Raw genomic sequence first — 15,825 nt, forward strand, 5'->3', positions numbered from 1 at the left:
AGAGGAAATACCCAGTGAAAGGCCCTAAAGTGGGAAAGTACCTTTCATGCTTAAGGAAAAGCAGAAAGGCCAATGTAGCTGAAGCAGAGTGAGCTGTTAAGAGAAGAGATCATATGTGGCTGGGTGACAGAGTATTAAGGACCTCATAGGCCAAAGGATGACTCTGGCTTTTACTCCAAGTGAAACAGAGAGCCATTGGAAGGCTTGGAGCCAAACAGCAACATAATCTAATTTATGTTTTTAAAAAAACATGGAAGATAGAGGGGCAAGAGTAGAAACAGGGAAACCAGTTTAGGAGACCATTGCAACAATCCTGGCAGAGAGACAACGGGGGCTGGATTTAGGGTGGTCGCAGAAGACGTGGTAAGAAGCGAGGCAGAGCTGATAGGACTTCCTGACAGACTGGATGTGGGCTGCCAGAGAAAGAGAGGAGTCAAGGAGATTTCCAAGTTTTTGGCTGAACTAACAACTAAAAGATGGTGTTGCCATCGACTGAGACGGAAAGACTTTTGAAGGAATAGTTTGCTGGGGGTGAAGAGGAAACAATGGTGGGAAATCAGACGTTTGGTTTAGAATAATTGATTCTAAGATGTCAATAAGACAATTTCCATCAATGCTACGAGGTAACTGCTGGTTTCGTCTGAAGACTATAAATTCCTTGAAGACTATAACTTTGTTCTCTGACACCTAAAACAGTGCTTGCTTGCAGAGTAAAAACGCAGTAACTAGTATTGAATGGATAAATGAATTGATGAATGAATGAATGTTGCCCCAAATTAGCAAATTAGTGAAAGTCAGACTCAAAATCTCAGTGCCACGACTCTAGAGTTATGTTTTGTACAGGACATAAGAATGAAGAAATTTAACATTTGCAATTTATGTGTCGTGGTTATTAAAATACATTAAATATTGAAACATTTAAGATTTTACTTGTATTTATTGAATAAGATTGATTTTAATTAGGAAACTGAAGGAGCTGCATTAACTTTTGGGGCAGACTACAACTTTAAAATAATCATTTGTTTAATATTCCCACAACCTGATAGAATTTATATAATTTTCAAAGCCAAACTCTGGACAGAAGTTGATGTAATGAATTGTATTTTTACATATTTTTATGCCTATAGCATGTTTTTATGGTAGTATAATAAAACGTGATTTAAATCATCAGGCAATATACCTGGTACAGTCAATAACCCAAAAGACAACATAAAAACAAATAACCTCATTAGAGATATTTTTTCTCCCTTTCCTTAAACAGATCATGTATTGAGAATATGCTACTTGTTTATATTAGGAAATGCTACCTCATCTCCCGTGTAGGTTTCCTTGCTTCTGCCCATTGAGGCAGAAACAATCAGGAAAGTCCTGTCTTGTAAATACTATCTTTTACACCTGTTGACAATTGAAGAGCCTTAACTCTTGGCAGTTCCCACAATATGCCCCTCTCACTCATCCCACATATTTTAAATTCTCACAGCAGGAGGGAAAAAAAAAGAACAGTTCCCTGAGTTTGTCATGCAAAGTGTTGCATGGCTTCAAGTCTTTGTGTGTGTTGTTCTTTCCCAAGCACCCTCTCATACTTTTCCTCCTGCTCAACCACTGGCAAAGCCCTCCCTCAGGTACCCCACCTCTGGAAAGCCTTCCTTAACATCCCTTCCCCATATCATCCTAATCGTATGCAGGGAGCCGGCATATTTTACCTGCCTCATTTTCTATTATATTTGCCTATTCACATGCTTGTCTCCTTTGTCAGACTGTGATTATCAAAGGCAGGAGTCATTTTTTTTAATGCACTTCCTGGCCTTCTAGTACATGAGCAATGTGTGTCTGTCTTAGGATGAACTCCCACCCAAAGCCATATTCTCCCCACAGATTTTCAGTAATTTTTATCAAGCTTCAAAGGCCATGTAAAATATGTCTCCTCTTGGCACCTAGGTTTCCAAAGCTGTGCTAAATCTTAGTAAATGTTTAATCTTCACAGCAACCTGGGAATTAACAGCCATTACTGCATTGTGGAGATGAGAACCTGAGCCTAGGGTCACACAGTGAATCAGGACCTACATTTTTTAACTTATAGGACTTTGCTCCTTGCAGCACCTCATAGCAAGGGGCCATCAGGATCTCTCTGAAACTTGGCAGAAGCAGCCAAAAGGGAGGCAGTATAGAGGGAAATGCTCCAGTGAGAGGGAGCAAAGAAAGGTCACCATGCAGGCTCTCAACAGAGTGAAATCTGGGGTTAGTTTTGGCAAAAATGTTAACAGAATGCATTGCCAGAGATCTCTCATACCTCCAATTCACTTTGCATTTTGGTGCATGACATATGAACTTTAATAACAACATGACTTCCACAAAAAAAAAGATTATCTCATTTTGCTTTCATTGTTCTCACAGCAGGCTGCAGGGGGAGGCAACACGATGACTAATGGTGTATTCAAAAGAAGCACATTGGTTCCATTTGAGGATAAATGCCCCATGCACTCTTCATTAGAGAACTTAAGTGGCATCCTTTCTGAAGGGATGGAAGTCTGCAGTTCCACAGAATGGGATCGGCAGTCAGAAGTGTCCCCAGTGCAGGTGGAGACCGACACTGACACCAGCCGAAAGACTGGGTGTCCTTGCCTTCTCCGCAGGCTTGTTACATGAAGGTACTCCCACAAGCCTGCAACACTGTTACAAACAGTATTAATGCTGAATCTCAATCAAGGTCACCAAACCAGAGGTCACCTAATTTTGAGAAAAAATTAACTCTCGGTTATTCTTTAACATCCTATGGGATGCTTTCTTGAATTTGACTTAAAATTAATAGGATCCATGTTACATGCCCAAGAGTAGAGAACGTCAACGTTTCTAATGCTTATCTAGGACCAGTCGGAGAGCCAGATGCAAATTTAAAGCCAAACATCCATATCTGTTTTTCCGTTATGTGCAGAAAAAACCAAATCAACAAAACCTCTCTATGATGCATAAACATAACTGTGAGAGCAACTGAAATAACACTGTCCCTGCCTGGTTCTCACACAATCTGCTTTATAATACACAAATTAAAAAATCACTATACATTTGAAAATGTTTTGCAACTTTTGCTCATAATTTTCATTAATCTAGCTTCACAAAGAATGTGAACATCGTGTTATCCCATTCATTCCTCAATCCACTCTTCTCCAGGTTTTACTCTTATCTCTGCTCTCAATCAGAGAATCAGCCAACAGAAGAAAAAACCTTCCAATCAACAACAGAAACATTTACTTTGGAGGTAAATATATGTATGCATGTGTATACACAATAAAACATATTGAGTTAACAAGTGAAGACCTTAATGTGTCCAAACCTATGATGAACAAAGGATGAGTCTGGGTGGCACTTATATCAGAGCAGTGCATTTCATTTAAAATTCAAAGACCCTTTGACTGATTGCATAAAACATTATATTTATTTTTTTTAATTACTAAAACAAATTGAGATTTTATCTTCTTCCTAAAGTATACCAAAACACAGGCTACTCGCCACCAGTTGATATGGATATAGATGTGGACATTTGATAGATAGATACCTTAATTGTAGTCGTGTGTGCTCCAGGGTATTCTTTTTCTTCCAGTGTTGACCATCTTTCGATAAATTTAGATACTAGGGAATCATCATAGTCTACTATCTGAAATCCAGACACATTTGCACCTCCAAACTGAATTTTTAATAGGTCTCCATCAGTAAATCCCTAGACAGAGAACACGTTTATGTTAGGCTTTCTACTAGGAATCCAACAAAACTCAGAATTTACCAAATAACTCTATACATTGTGGTTTTAAAAGTTTCAAAGAACGCATGAGCCATTAAAAGCCTATAGTAAATGTTTCATGTATTTATCAGCCAATACGCTTCATCAGCACCTAGCACCATCTTGGCATCAAGAGTCCTTACTCAGTGATGGTTTATTGGTCATACTTACATAAAAGTTCCCCATTTTATTGAGAAATCTTCCATGGATGAGGACTACGTTTTATTTATTGAATCTATAAGACAGCACCACCATGTGGTTACAGACACCTAACAACATTAAGCTAGTTGTCCAAGAGCTACAACACTGTGAGCAAGTTATTCCTGTTTAAACTGTGCATTCTCTAAAGCAATATAAACATCTTATAAATGAGAATGGGAGGTACTAAATGCTTAGCCATTATCTGAGAGCAATTAAACAATTTCACATTCATTTTATAAAACATATTAAATTTAAAAAATCAATTTCTCTTTCATTATTAGAATGAATTCACCCATTACTAAAACTATCATATGGTGTTTCCATTGATTTCAAATACTGTGGTGTCATAAACTGCATCTCAGTTTGAGAGTACATTCTCTCCAAGATAAAATCACAATTTTAATAAGTCACAATTATAAATATTTTCTCCATATACACTTATTCTTTATTATTATGCATAAGGACTGAAAATATTCTGAATCCAAAAGACAGAAGAATCTTTTCTTTTTTGTTGACATTAAAAATATTTTTAATATTATTTTGTGGGGAAGGATAATTACTTTGTTATTGAGTCATAATTTTGGTTTTTCTTTTTATCAAAATAATGCAAATAGTTCAAAAAGGTATGTAACAGAAATCACAGATTTTCTGCTTTACCCCACCATACTCCAGTTAAGCTTCTTCAAAACAATCAATGCCAATAAATTTTATTCTTCAATTATTTACCTCCATATTTCTGCATAAGACATTTTTGCTGTCCTTTCTTGATCAATTCCATTTTAGATATTTTTATGGAGTTTTTGCTTATGCCAGATGAGTATGTAATTCTTTTACATAACCAAACCATTTATCTCCTCACCCATTTTAACGTTCACTGTTTTCACATTTATAATTCTGTTATTCAGAGCAAAGCCAAATATGTTAAGATTGCATTTTCCCTCTTTAATAATATTTCATTGTAATATTACTAGTTGCTTCATTTTTCACTACTATAGCTTTCTATATAATATCCTTACTTTTTTTCCAGTTGCTCCATGAAAACTTTTCATTTTTATATGAGTAAAATATTCAAACATACCAGGTAATCCATTTCATTTTTTTCTGAATTTAATTTCCAGGAGACCTCCTCCTAATGCCGTGGCTCCTCTTTCCATCTACCCTGCAGCTGTGACCCACTGCCCCTTTCCCACTTTTCTGAGTAGTTCCCCTGTGTCCTTGATCACTTTTCTGCCATGTTTTACTTCTTTCTTCTGCTAGTCCTCAATCATTTGCTGAGACACACTGGAGGTAAATTTTTTGAGACATTGAATGTCCGAAAATACCTTTATTTTGCACTGACACTTGATTAGTATTTTGGCTGAGAATAGAATTTTAAGTTGAAACCCTCATAATGTGAAGGCATTGTTCCACTGGCTTTTATTGTCTCCACTGAAAAATACAATGTCATTACTTCCAATTATTTTTGGTACATGACTCGCTTCATACCCCACTCTGCTTCTCACCTGCCAGAAACCTTTAAGATCTTCTTTTTATCTCTGAAATTACATAGTATTTATTTGAAATATGAAAGAAGTCTTTTTTCTTTCATGATTGTGTGTACTCAACGGACGGATTTGTGTCATTCAGTGCAGGAAATTTTTCTGAATATTTCTTTGACAATTTTCTTCCCCTGTTTCCCCTATTCTGTCTTTTTAGAATGCCTGCTATTAAAACATTATAATCCTTAGATTAAACATACAGGTCCCTTACAGGTTCCCCTGCACACACCACTTTACATTGTCTTGTCATTTTGTTACATAATCTGGAGGATTTTCTCAACTTTATCTTCAAATTCATGAGATTTTACTTATTATTTTAGAAATAATTATGTTAACTTCCCAGAGCACTTTCTTATTCTGATTTTTTTCCATGATATCCTTTTCTCTTTTTTTATGGATAATATATTTTCTTTCATTTCTCTGCAGATATTCATTACAATTTTAAACATTTTCTCATGTTTCCTGCAGGTTCTGTTTCTGTTTATTTGTATTGCATCCTTCACAGCAAAGACTTTTCTCAAATATCTGGTTATACTTGACTGTGTAAGAGCAAGACTCAAAAAGGTTTCTGGGAATTTCTGTGTGCAAGGGCAAGCCTCACTGATGGTTCTGCTTCACTGCAGGGTAGGTAGTAAGGTGGGGTGAATGGCAGTGCTTTTTGTCCATACCTAAAGGGTTGAAGAAATGACACCTGGATGCCCTCATGAACACTGCTTCATCACTTTATGGACAAGCTATCTTTTTAAAAGCTCTCCCAGGAACTTAATCACAGTCTGTGTTTGGGGAAACTAATCAAGCATTCAGCAATTCCTGAAAAAACTAATCAGTAATAGTATCTGGGGATGTTTCTAGCCTTTATAACCACCTTCTTTAACACTCATAAGACACTGGACAGGGAGAAAGGGACATTCCCAATCAAGAGTTTGGAAGATGAAAGCCCTTCAACTTTGGATGGCGTTACTCAATTTTAAATGTCAGTGAAATTTTCAAGGGTCCTCTAAATACTCAGAAACTGTAGCACTCGACAGATCCTTTGAGCTCACTGATTCACTAGAAGTTCCATATGGTGAGGATATCAAGTATCCAGAAAAGGAAAACCAGAATTGGAATTCAGATAAAATTTTAGATAAATTTCTTCCTAGAAGCATGACTTCAGCATGAACTTGCTTTAATTTTCTTTTTTTATCTTTTTACTTTTTCCATTCGAACACTTCTTTCCTTTTTCATAGCATCAGATATCAACTCTCAAATTGATGAGCCACCTTCTGTCATTATTTCTCAATGTTCCAATATAATCTTCTCCATCTGGACATTTTTAAAGATCACAGCTTTCAATGTGGCTCTATGTTGTTCATCAAACGGCACGATTCACACGAGGGACTGACTGTTCAGGCTGCTCCCTGCACAGAATGTGGTTCTGAAGAGAGTGAATACAGAGCTTCATCTATTTTAACTCTTGCTTCTCTGGTAGGGAGTTATTTAGGATCTATAATATCATATTAAAAGGGTAATTGCAATAAATTTTTATAGTAGTTAGTGATTTCATTGCCAAGCGAATTTTATCTTAAACAATCAACTTCTCCCAATAGCACATAGATATGAGATTTAATATTCTAAACTACTGGTGCCACCTTCTAGTGAAAATAATAACTAGCAGTTGTAAGATGGTAAGTTGTTTTTAATCTCTTTCCATCACTACTAAAAATAATGTCTTCTAATGTAACAATCTGATATTACAGAAATGATAAAATAAATCTGCATTTATATAAACATGCAACCTTTTCAAAGTTCTTTTATGCTGTTTTGAATAAGCTCTCATTCTCTCTCTCTCTCTCCCTCCTTTTCTCCACTTTTTTTCTGAGGTTAGGTGTCCTCAATCACATAGAATCACACTTATTAAACGAACATAAACCTTTGCAACACGAAAGTTGTAGGTTTGTTGTACATCTGGTATAAAAACTATTTTGAAAAAAGAAATGTCTAATGATAATTTTAAACTGACTCTGATTATACTTAAGAGAAAGAGATACAATTAACCACTTGGATGGTCAGTATAATCTTAATTTGAAATCCCAATGAAAAAGTGATCATCTATAGGAATTCAATTTTCATTGTTTTGCTTATATAGCAAGTAGAAAACCAGAAATAAATAATGTCTAATACATAAACATTCTGGATATTTCCAGGTTTAATTTTGCACTGACATATTCTCACAAATGTGCGTTTATTTCAAACATTGTATATACTGAAAATTTTAAATGAATAAGCAAAGGGTAAAGTTTATAAAACATAGTGATAATGAGAAACAAGGGGAAATTTGAACAAATAAATTTTAATGTTTCTGAAAATTTTCCCTTAGTTAAAATATGCCTTCTAAGACAATTTACAAATCTTGTCAACATTGTTCTATAATTTCTTATATCATTTATAGTAATAAGAAATTGATTAGAAAATGTAAAGTGGGAAGTAAATATAAAACATAACAAATTCAGAAGAATATTGCCACTTTTAATCGATCAATATAAAAAATAAGTTTTTAAAAATACTACTGATAAATATTGGCCATTCAAAATTATTTTTTAATTAATAAGCATCTCTAATAAAATAATAAATATCAATTAATTCACCTACCAGATTTGCAATGATGTAATGGTACCCTTTAACATGTTTTCCAATGGTAATAACCTAAAAAGGTATAGAAACAATTATTTAATAACGTAGATAAGATAAATGTAAAACTACTGATGTTATGACCTGATTTAGGAGAAAATGAAATTTTATCTACTATGTTTTTTGATGTTCCACAATGAGTCATACTTGAGAAAATATAATTGTCAAATCCAGACAATATTTCTCTCAGAAAAAGTAACAATACATTTTAGTGCTTTATAAATGTTACCTTTCAAGAAGCCAACAACCAAACAAAAATAATTACCTTGGTTTTGCCAGTAGTGAAAATAAGGCCACAAGATTTTAAGAAACATAAAACCAACAACATGTTGAACCCATAAGTCATGATTTTATTTCTACAAAAGCTATGTTTTTTCTTTTCAATGAAACTTTAAACAGCTGAAACCAACAGCTGAGATTTTATATTTCTACATCTACACTCACAGATGAACACACATAGAGTCTATAATAGGACATAAATTGGAAAAGAATATTAAAAAGCATCTAAAAGAATTCTTATATGGATCTATAAAATAATATTCCTATCTTAAGGATTTTGAAATGTTTATAGGTTAGTTCAAATGGACACTATTATTTCTAGCTGCAGGCAGCAAAGTATCAGAGTATAATTTTTCTCCACAAATCTAAGCCAAAACCCAATTGCTAGATAAACACTTCATGGAACAAGTGGTAGTTTGGGTAATGCTCACAGCAGTTTTTGACACTATTGAATCAATTTGACTTTCACTGATCTATATCAATTATAAGAGCAGAAATAGGTAAAATAGCCATGCTGTAGTCCTAGTACTTAGACATTCAAATGCAGTTTCTATTTTTAAGAAAATAGTCACACTAGGACCACCTCGTGGCTGAGTGGTTAAAGTTCCACTCTTTCTGCTTCTGTGGCCCGGGTTTGCATGTTTGGATCCTGGTCATGGACCTACTCCACTCATCAACCACACTGTGGAGGCATCCCACACACAAAATAAAGACAGATTGGCACAGATATCAGCTCAGGGCTAATCTTCCTCAAGTAGACAAAAGAGGAAGGTTGGCAATGGATGTTAATGCATTAGAGGATGACGAATCTTCCTCACGAAAAAAAAAAGAAAAAAGAAAATAGTCACACCAATGGAAAGCATGAAATGCCAGAACCATAGACAAAAATGTAAAACATTAGCTTGCTTCCCCGATTAAAGTGTTGTGGTGGCTTCTCATTGCTTTTGGCATAATAAACAAAATCCTTCATATGCTGCAAAGTCCAATGATCTTGCAAACTGCTCCAGCCCCACCATCACTCTCTACACTAGAGCCACATCGGCCCTCATTTAGTTTCTTTGTGCACAAAATGGCTTCTCTTCATCACTTCAGGGCTTTACACATTCTATTCCCTCTGTTTGGAAAGCTCTCTCCACCACCAAATCCTTTGTCTTATTCATTCGAAAGGCACAATGGATCTCAACTCAATGTTACTTCCCAGAAGAAGACCTCCCTGACTTTCGTTCATCCCAGACAAAGTCAGGTGCTTGAAAGCAACACATTTAGCCAAAGATTAAAGGCAAAAATCCCAGGAAGGATTCCACCCTATGCTGCTTTAATATTAACTGGTAGCTCTTTAGAAGGGGGCGAGTTAGGGCTAATATTATTTAATTTCTAACCTATTTTGTATAACACAACTAAACTGCCTTGTCCAAGAAACTGAACCTTCTGTATTGAAGGGAGAATTCTGAAGAAAAGATGCCATTCTGAATGAAAAATATATTAATTAGTATCAGCTGAATCGAGTTGATTATGTACTTCATATTTCCTACTGACATCTGTTGGCTCTGCTTTCTGAATCATGCATGTCTTCCTTCTGGGAATTCAGAAAAAACATAGGATAAATTGTGCCATCAGTAGTCCCTACTTGAGTTAAGTGTTCACTGAGAGAAAGGAGGGATATGAAAATTCACTAGCCCTACTTCTACTTAAGAATTAGTGTTGGCATACTAATAACCATCATATCTTTGCTTTATAATAACCATTAGTATTACACTAATGATAGAAAATTTATGTTAATTTCTAAATGTTTTTGATGGCTGACTTCTTTTCCTACCTAATTACAGCTAGAAATAAGTGCCTCCAAGGTTTTAGCATATGATAAAACACTTATAGTCTAACAAAGTTCAATTCTATTTCTAAATTTAAGTTCCTATGAAAATTAAAACTTGATCTCATCTCTATTCTCTTATAAGTATTAATAGAGTAAATAAGTAAATAGTGTTTCCTTTTCTTGAAATGTAGTTCAACCCCATTTTTTACCTGGTAAACTCTAATCCTTGAAGACCTTCCTTGATCTTTCAATCTAAATTATTTCTTTCCATAATTCTCTCTCACAACATCTAATTATTTTCATTCAATAATAAATACCATTATTATAATTACATATTAATTTCTGTAAATACATCATAAATATTCACCTGGCTGGGGCCTTGCGTGTTTTTGTTTTGTTTAACATTACTTTCTTGGATCTACTGCAGTGCCCGTTGAGCAAACAGTAGACATTCAGGGAAATTTATTGAAGAAATAAATCAATGAATCCAAACCAGCCAAACACTACCCTTATGTGAATCCTTCACAGATCATCCCACCCCTATTAAGATAGGTACTTCCTCCTCCATGCTCTTAGACCACATTGTATAAATTGTAATATTCTAGCATTACATGTGTACATTTTTTCTTCCCCTCTAAACAATGAATTCATGGGATGCAGACACCACTCTTACCTTTCTTTGCATCCCTCATTCCAAACATAGATGTCCTCAGTAAATGTTTATTGATTCATGCAACCATCCATTGTACACACTCATTTAATACATTCAAGAGTATCTTATGAAAATACAAATAATATATATGCACAAAATATTCTGTATATTTTGAATGGATGTCTATATGGACATTTATTTAATCATGATTATATATTTGCTTCAAAACATTCCATTCCATAAATTCCCAGGTTCTCTTGTAGTTCTTCTACTTTTGGAAAGAATTATTTTCATATAGGTTTTCTCCAACATTTATTATGATGAGTCATGAATACTTAAAGTTTTTAAACCAAAGACTAATGACTATTATTAAAATTCAGTTTTAATGAGAATCTCCTATGAAATTCAAATGAGTTGCTGAAGTTCACGTTTAAACAAGAGCTCTTCCAGTTAAAAACAATCCTAACTTCATCTCCTGAGACAGGAATCAAGATTTCTCTGATGAAACGTTCACCTTTCTGGCATACAACATTTAGTTCTTTCTCATAATAAGACCGACTTTTATTCAGTTATTTAATATTTCATGAGAGATCCATTTTGTATGTCTCAGGGCCTATATTATTATATATCATTTAAGTCTGCATCAACATTTATGTTTGCAAAGTGCTTGGCATTATACAAATTAGTGAATTTAATTTTCTCCTCAAAGCATAGAAGGGCCAAGAAATGCATACTCAACTGTGTATTTTTCTTCCAATCTTATATTATGCCAAGGAACTAGCAGTCATCATTACACACGCACACACACACACACACACACACACACACACACGTGTTTATTAACTCAGAATAGAAGCGGATACCCAGTATGGAGGCTTACTTCATAAATTATAATGGTGCTTCACCACCCAGGTCACTAGCTCTATCTAGAAAACATAGGGGATATTATTTTTATCATGAGGATGTTACTGCATTGCTGTCCTGTCCTGAAAGATCTTAAACAGAAGCAGGGTGACACGGTAAGCACAGATAAAACATCCTTACCTCTGGTATCAAGCTACTCTTGAAAACATTCCACATTAATACATCTAGTTTACTTCTCAACCGGTAAAGTCTGTCTTTATGTGTCTTTCCTACACAGTTTAATTTCATAGATTAATAGTTTTCTAGTGACACCAAACCTACCTAGTAGGAGGAAAACATTACTTCTTGGGAAAATAAATACATGCTTTTTCTGAAGCCAGACTCATTTAGACAACAATACAGGCTTGGCACATGATACTGTACTCTAATGAGTACTTCATACATAGCCAAAGAATTCATGAACTACTCACTTTTCTCTTAGGGCCCAGACTTATTTTCATTTAATATGTGTCTATTCTTTATCTCTAAAAAGTTCAAAAGAATTAAATTTTAAGTTTCCAATTAAAAATATCAAAGATTAGGGCAACACTTAAAATGTAAAACATAAGAGTCAGGAATTATATATTGAATATATTTCATGATTAGTAAGATGTGTCAGCTTTATATCTGCTAACTGAAGCCCGAGATCATTTAATTGGTGATCTTTGCTGCATCCTACATAAATCATAAAGGAAAAACTGCTGTCCAAGCACCTCACACAAACACCCTGCAAACGCCGACATCGCGCATGTATTCTATATTTGGTGCCATTAGAAAACAGAGCAGCAAACCTGGTCTACAATGTCGTTGACTTTATCCCGTTCACAGTCAAGGATCACACGCCGTTCCTTTTTTAACTCCAGATCCTGAAAAAGTGACCGGTAGGTCTCATCTTTCTTGTCATTGTTAATGTTTCCCACATTGATAGCAGTCACTTGCCATTTCTTTTCAGCAGCGGAATCCAGCACAGCTTGCAGTGTTGATAAGCCTAGGAAGGCAAAGAAAAATGATGACTGATAAAGATACTTGAATAACTCAGAATTGTGTTGTATAACTCAGAATATATTTTTAAGGCTGACACTTTGTGCAACTAAGGTGATGTTGACTCCTCTAAAAAGCTACAACTATGATCTTTATCAACATCTACCTATTTCAGCTTCAAATCAAAAACTCTTTTACCTACATGCTATTGTTCTTACTGAAAAAGTCATAGTCTGGGGGAAAAATATTATCCCCTCCTTTCAGCTCTCTGAGCTGTCTTCTTTTAGATATTACCAAAGTGTAATGTCTTTAACACCTCTGGTTTAAGTGAAGTCAAAGACATTACAAAAATTTCTTTCTCTTATAGAATGGAAAAAATTGTTTCATTATATATGATAGTCTATCATTTCATATTAATATCTTGAAAGGTTCAGTACATTTTCAGTGAGATGACTCTATGTGAGTAAAAGAACCGATAATCTCCATATGGCTGCTATGTTTCCTTCTATTGTTTTCTAGTCAGCAATTTTGGTTTTTTTCTCAACCTTCTGTTATATCATTTTTTCTTATTGGGACTGATCCCATAGAGATTAAAATGTTCACCTATTAACCACATGGTAGCAGTTAGTTTTTTAGCACAGATTTGTTACATTTACTTAACTTCCCAAATGAGAGATCATTTTACTATTTATTAGTAATTTTCCTCATAGCATTATAGGACTTAGAAAATTTTATTTTTATTTTTAATTGTTCACACATTACCTCATAATGTAGGACTGAGAGGGAAAACAACTTGGGAATTTATCACCTAAAGTTAAATCTGCAGTTTAACACTTGGAAAACCAGTCCATAAACTTGTCTTCCACACCACTTCAACTCTTCACAGCCAACCCAAATTCATCATTTCTATTAATAGGTTAATGAACAACACAAAATCAAGGCTCCAAAAAGAATTCAAAACTCATCACATCATCTTCCTGATGCCAGAAAGCCCTGCATCTTTCTCCAAAGAATATTGATCCTCTTACCTATAAAATGTGGGATTTACCTAATGTGATCACAGTGCTCTATAAATTTTATTCATGTACTAAACTTTATTTAAATCTGTTTACCATGGCAAAAAAAAATGTGCATTCTAAACGTTGTTGAAAACTATTTGAACCTGTAAAATATCATTAAAAATTTTATTGATTCAATATTGGCCCCGAGTATATAAAATGAGCCAAGAACATCTTGTTGATACCAGAAAGCAAGGAAGCTCTCCAAAACTATTAGCATTGTGTCAAAAGACTCAGGAGCCAATTCCATGAGAATCGCTTTAAATAAAGAGAAGGCGATTTGAATATCAAAAACAAAAATAACTTCAAAAGACAAATACAGAAAATATTTTAAGTCCATGAATTCATAATAATATTTTTAAAAATGTTTGGTTACCTTTGAAAGATGCTAGGGAGCCAAGTTATTATTTTGAAAACTGGTAAATAAAAGAAGAAAAATTTGCATTTTCCTGCCTTTCCTATATGAACTATACTCAGGATAATAATTAATTAAGGGAAGTTTCTCTTTTGGAAAGACTCCAGCTAATAAATGATGAACGAATATAGATTTAGAATTATAACCATCTTGTAACATCTGGTGAATGACTGAATCAAGGTAACAATCATTAACTGCTGCTAACCACACAAAAAGAGAGACAACCAGAAGTTATATGTCTCCAAATGGGAATATTCGATGCCACCTATAAAGTATTCATGCTAAAAAAGTGAACATGAATCTCATCAAGCTTCTAGATCTAACTACCAATTTATAAGGAATATATGGTACAGAGTAATATGCTAAATACCATAGTGTTGCAATCATCAAAATTCAGACTATGGGAAACTCTATATTATATTATAAAAGCATCAAGAGATATATTAACCAATTGTGATATATGGACCTCATTTTTATCGTGATTCAAACAAATTGTGAAAGAAAATATGATGATATTAATGAATTATTGTTAGTTTTGTCTATATATGATGATATTGTGGTTACGTTTAAAACGAGAGAAATTTCTTTCAAAATACAAACAAATATTTACAGATGAAATGACACGATATCAGGTATTTGTTTCAAAATAATTGTGAAGGGTAGAGGGACACAGATAAAGGAAGATTCTTCATATATTGGTCATTAATAAAGCTGGGTTAAGAGTCCTTGGGGGTCTTCATATTATTCTCTCTATTTTGTTAAGTAAAATATTTCATAATGAAAATTTAAAATAATTTACTTTTATTTCAAACTGGAAAGTTGAACCATAAATTGAACTTAAAGTGAATTTTGTTTTATGGAAAAATAATAAAATTGGTTTCTCTATCCAGTCTTGTACCAAAAAAATATAGAACAAACAAGAATTTCTAAAGGGATAATTTAAACAGAGACCACATGCCACTGTAAAAAGAACTGTTAATGATAAGACTTATTTTACAAACTTCATGGATCACCTATGATTTCCATTCACCATTGATGAATTAAATCCTTCCATGATACAATTCACATCCTTTTCCTGTTTTTCATCGTCAGCGAAGACAGAACACACACAGCTGGTCATCATGATCAATTTGATAGTGATCGATGTGCTTGAAAACAGTTACTAAGTCTATCCAGTTTTCTTTCCACGTCAGAAAAAAAGCTAATTTTCTTAACATCTTCCACAACCTAACTCCTACTTTTCCACATTCCAACATTATGCAGCTCTCCGTTGTTATCTCCTTGAAAACAATACACCCTGGATGATGTTCTGTATACTATTCACATATTGTCGTATAGCGCTCTCAAGTGGGCTTCCTTTCTTCTAGGTGATAAATTATTTCACTTCATTTTTTTTAATTATGAAGTTTACCACATAGCAAAGTTTCAAAAGTGATGATGCTCTTGATATTCTGTTTTATCTTTCAGCATATAGTACAAGAAATTTTAAATATAAATAACAATGTGTAAATGGATTTTAGCAAGTGATATTTCTAAACGT

The 15,825-nt window shown here is 34.1% G+C and overlaps 1 protein-coding gene across 7 annotated transcripts in view; it reads right to left on the reverse strand.

Annotated features, from left to right (window-relative positions):
- GRIA2 (glutamate ionotropic receptor AMPA type subunit 2) overlaps positions 1-15,825 on the reverse strand; it is a 143,819-nt gene that overhangs the window by 40,979 nt on the left and 87,015 nt on the right. For all 7 annotated transcript variants that reach the window (XR_011537093.1, XM_008514436.2, XM_008514433.2 and 4 more), the window contains exons 4-6: positions 12,623-12,819; positions 8,146-8,199; positions 3,554-3,715 (exon numbers count right to left, since the gene is read on the reverse strand). Coding sequence is in view for 6 of the 7 variants with exons in the window: in XM_008514436.2 (XP_008512658.1) it covers positions 3,554-3,715; positions 8,146-8,199; positions 12,623-12,819 (413 nt within the window). In the remaining variant the exon portion in view is untranslated. The remainder of the gene's footprint in view (positions 1-3,553; positions 3,716-8,145; positions 8,200-12,622; positions 12,820-15,825) is intronic.

Source organism: Equus przewalskii, chromosome 2, assembly GCF_037783145.1.
Source record: "Equus przewalskii isolate Varuska chromosome 2, EquPr2, whole genome shotgun sequence".
NCBI lineage: Eukaryota > Metazoa > Chordata > Mammalia > Perissodactyla > Equidae > Equus > Equus przewalskii.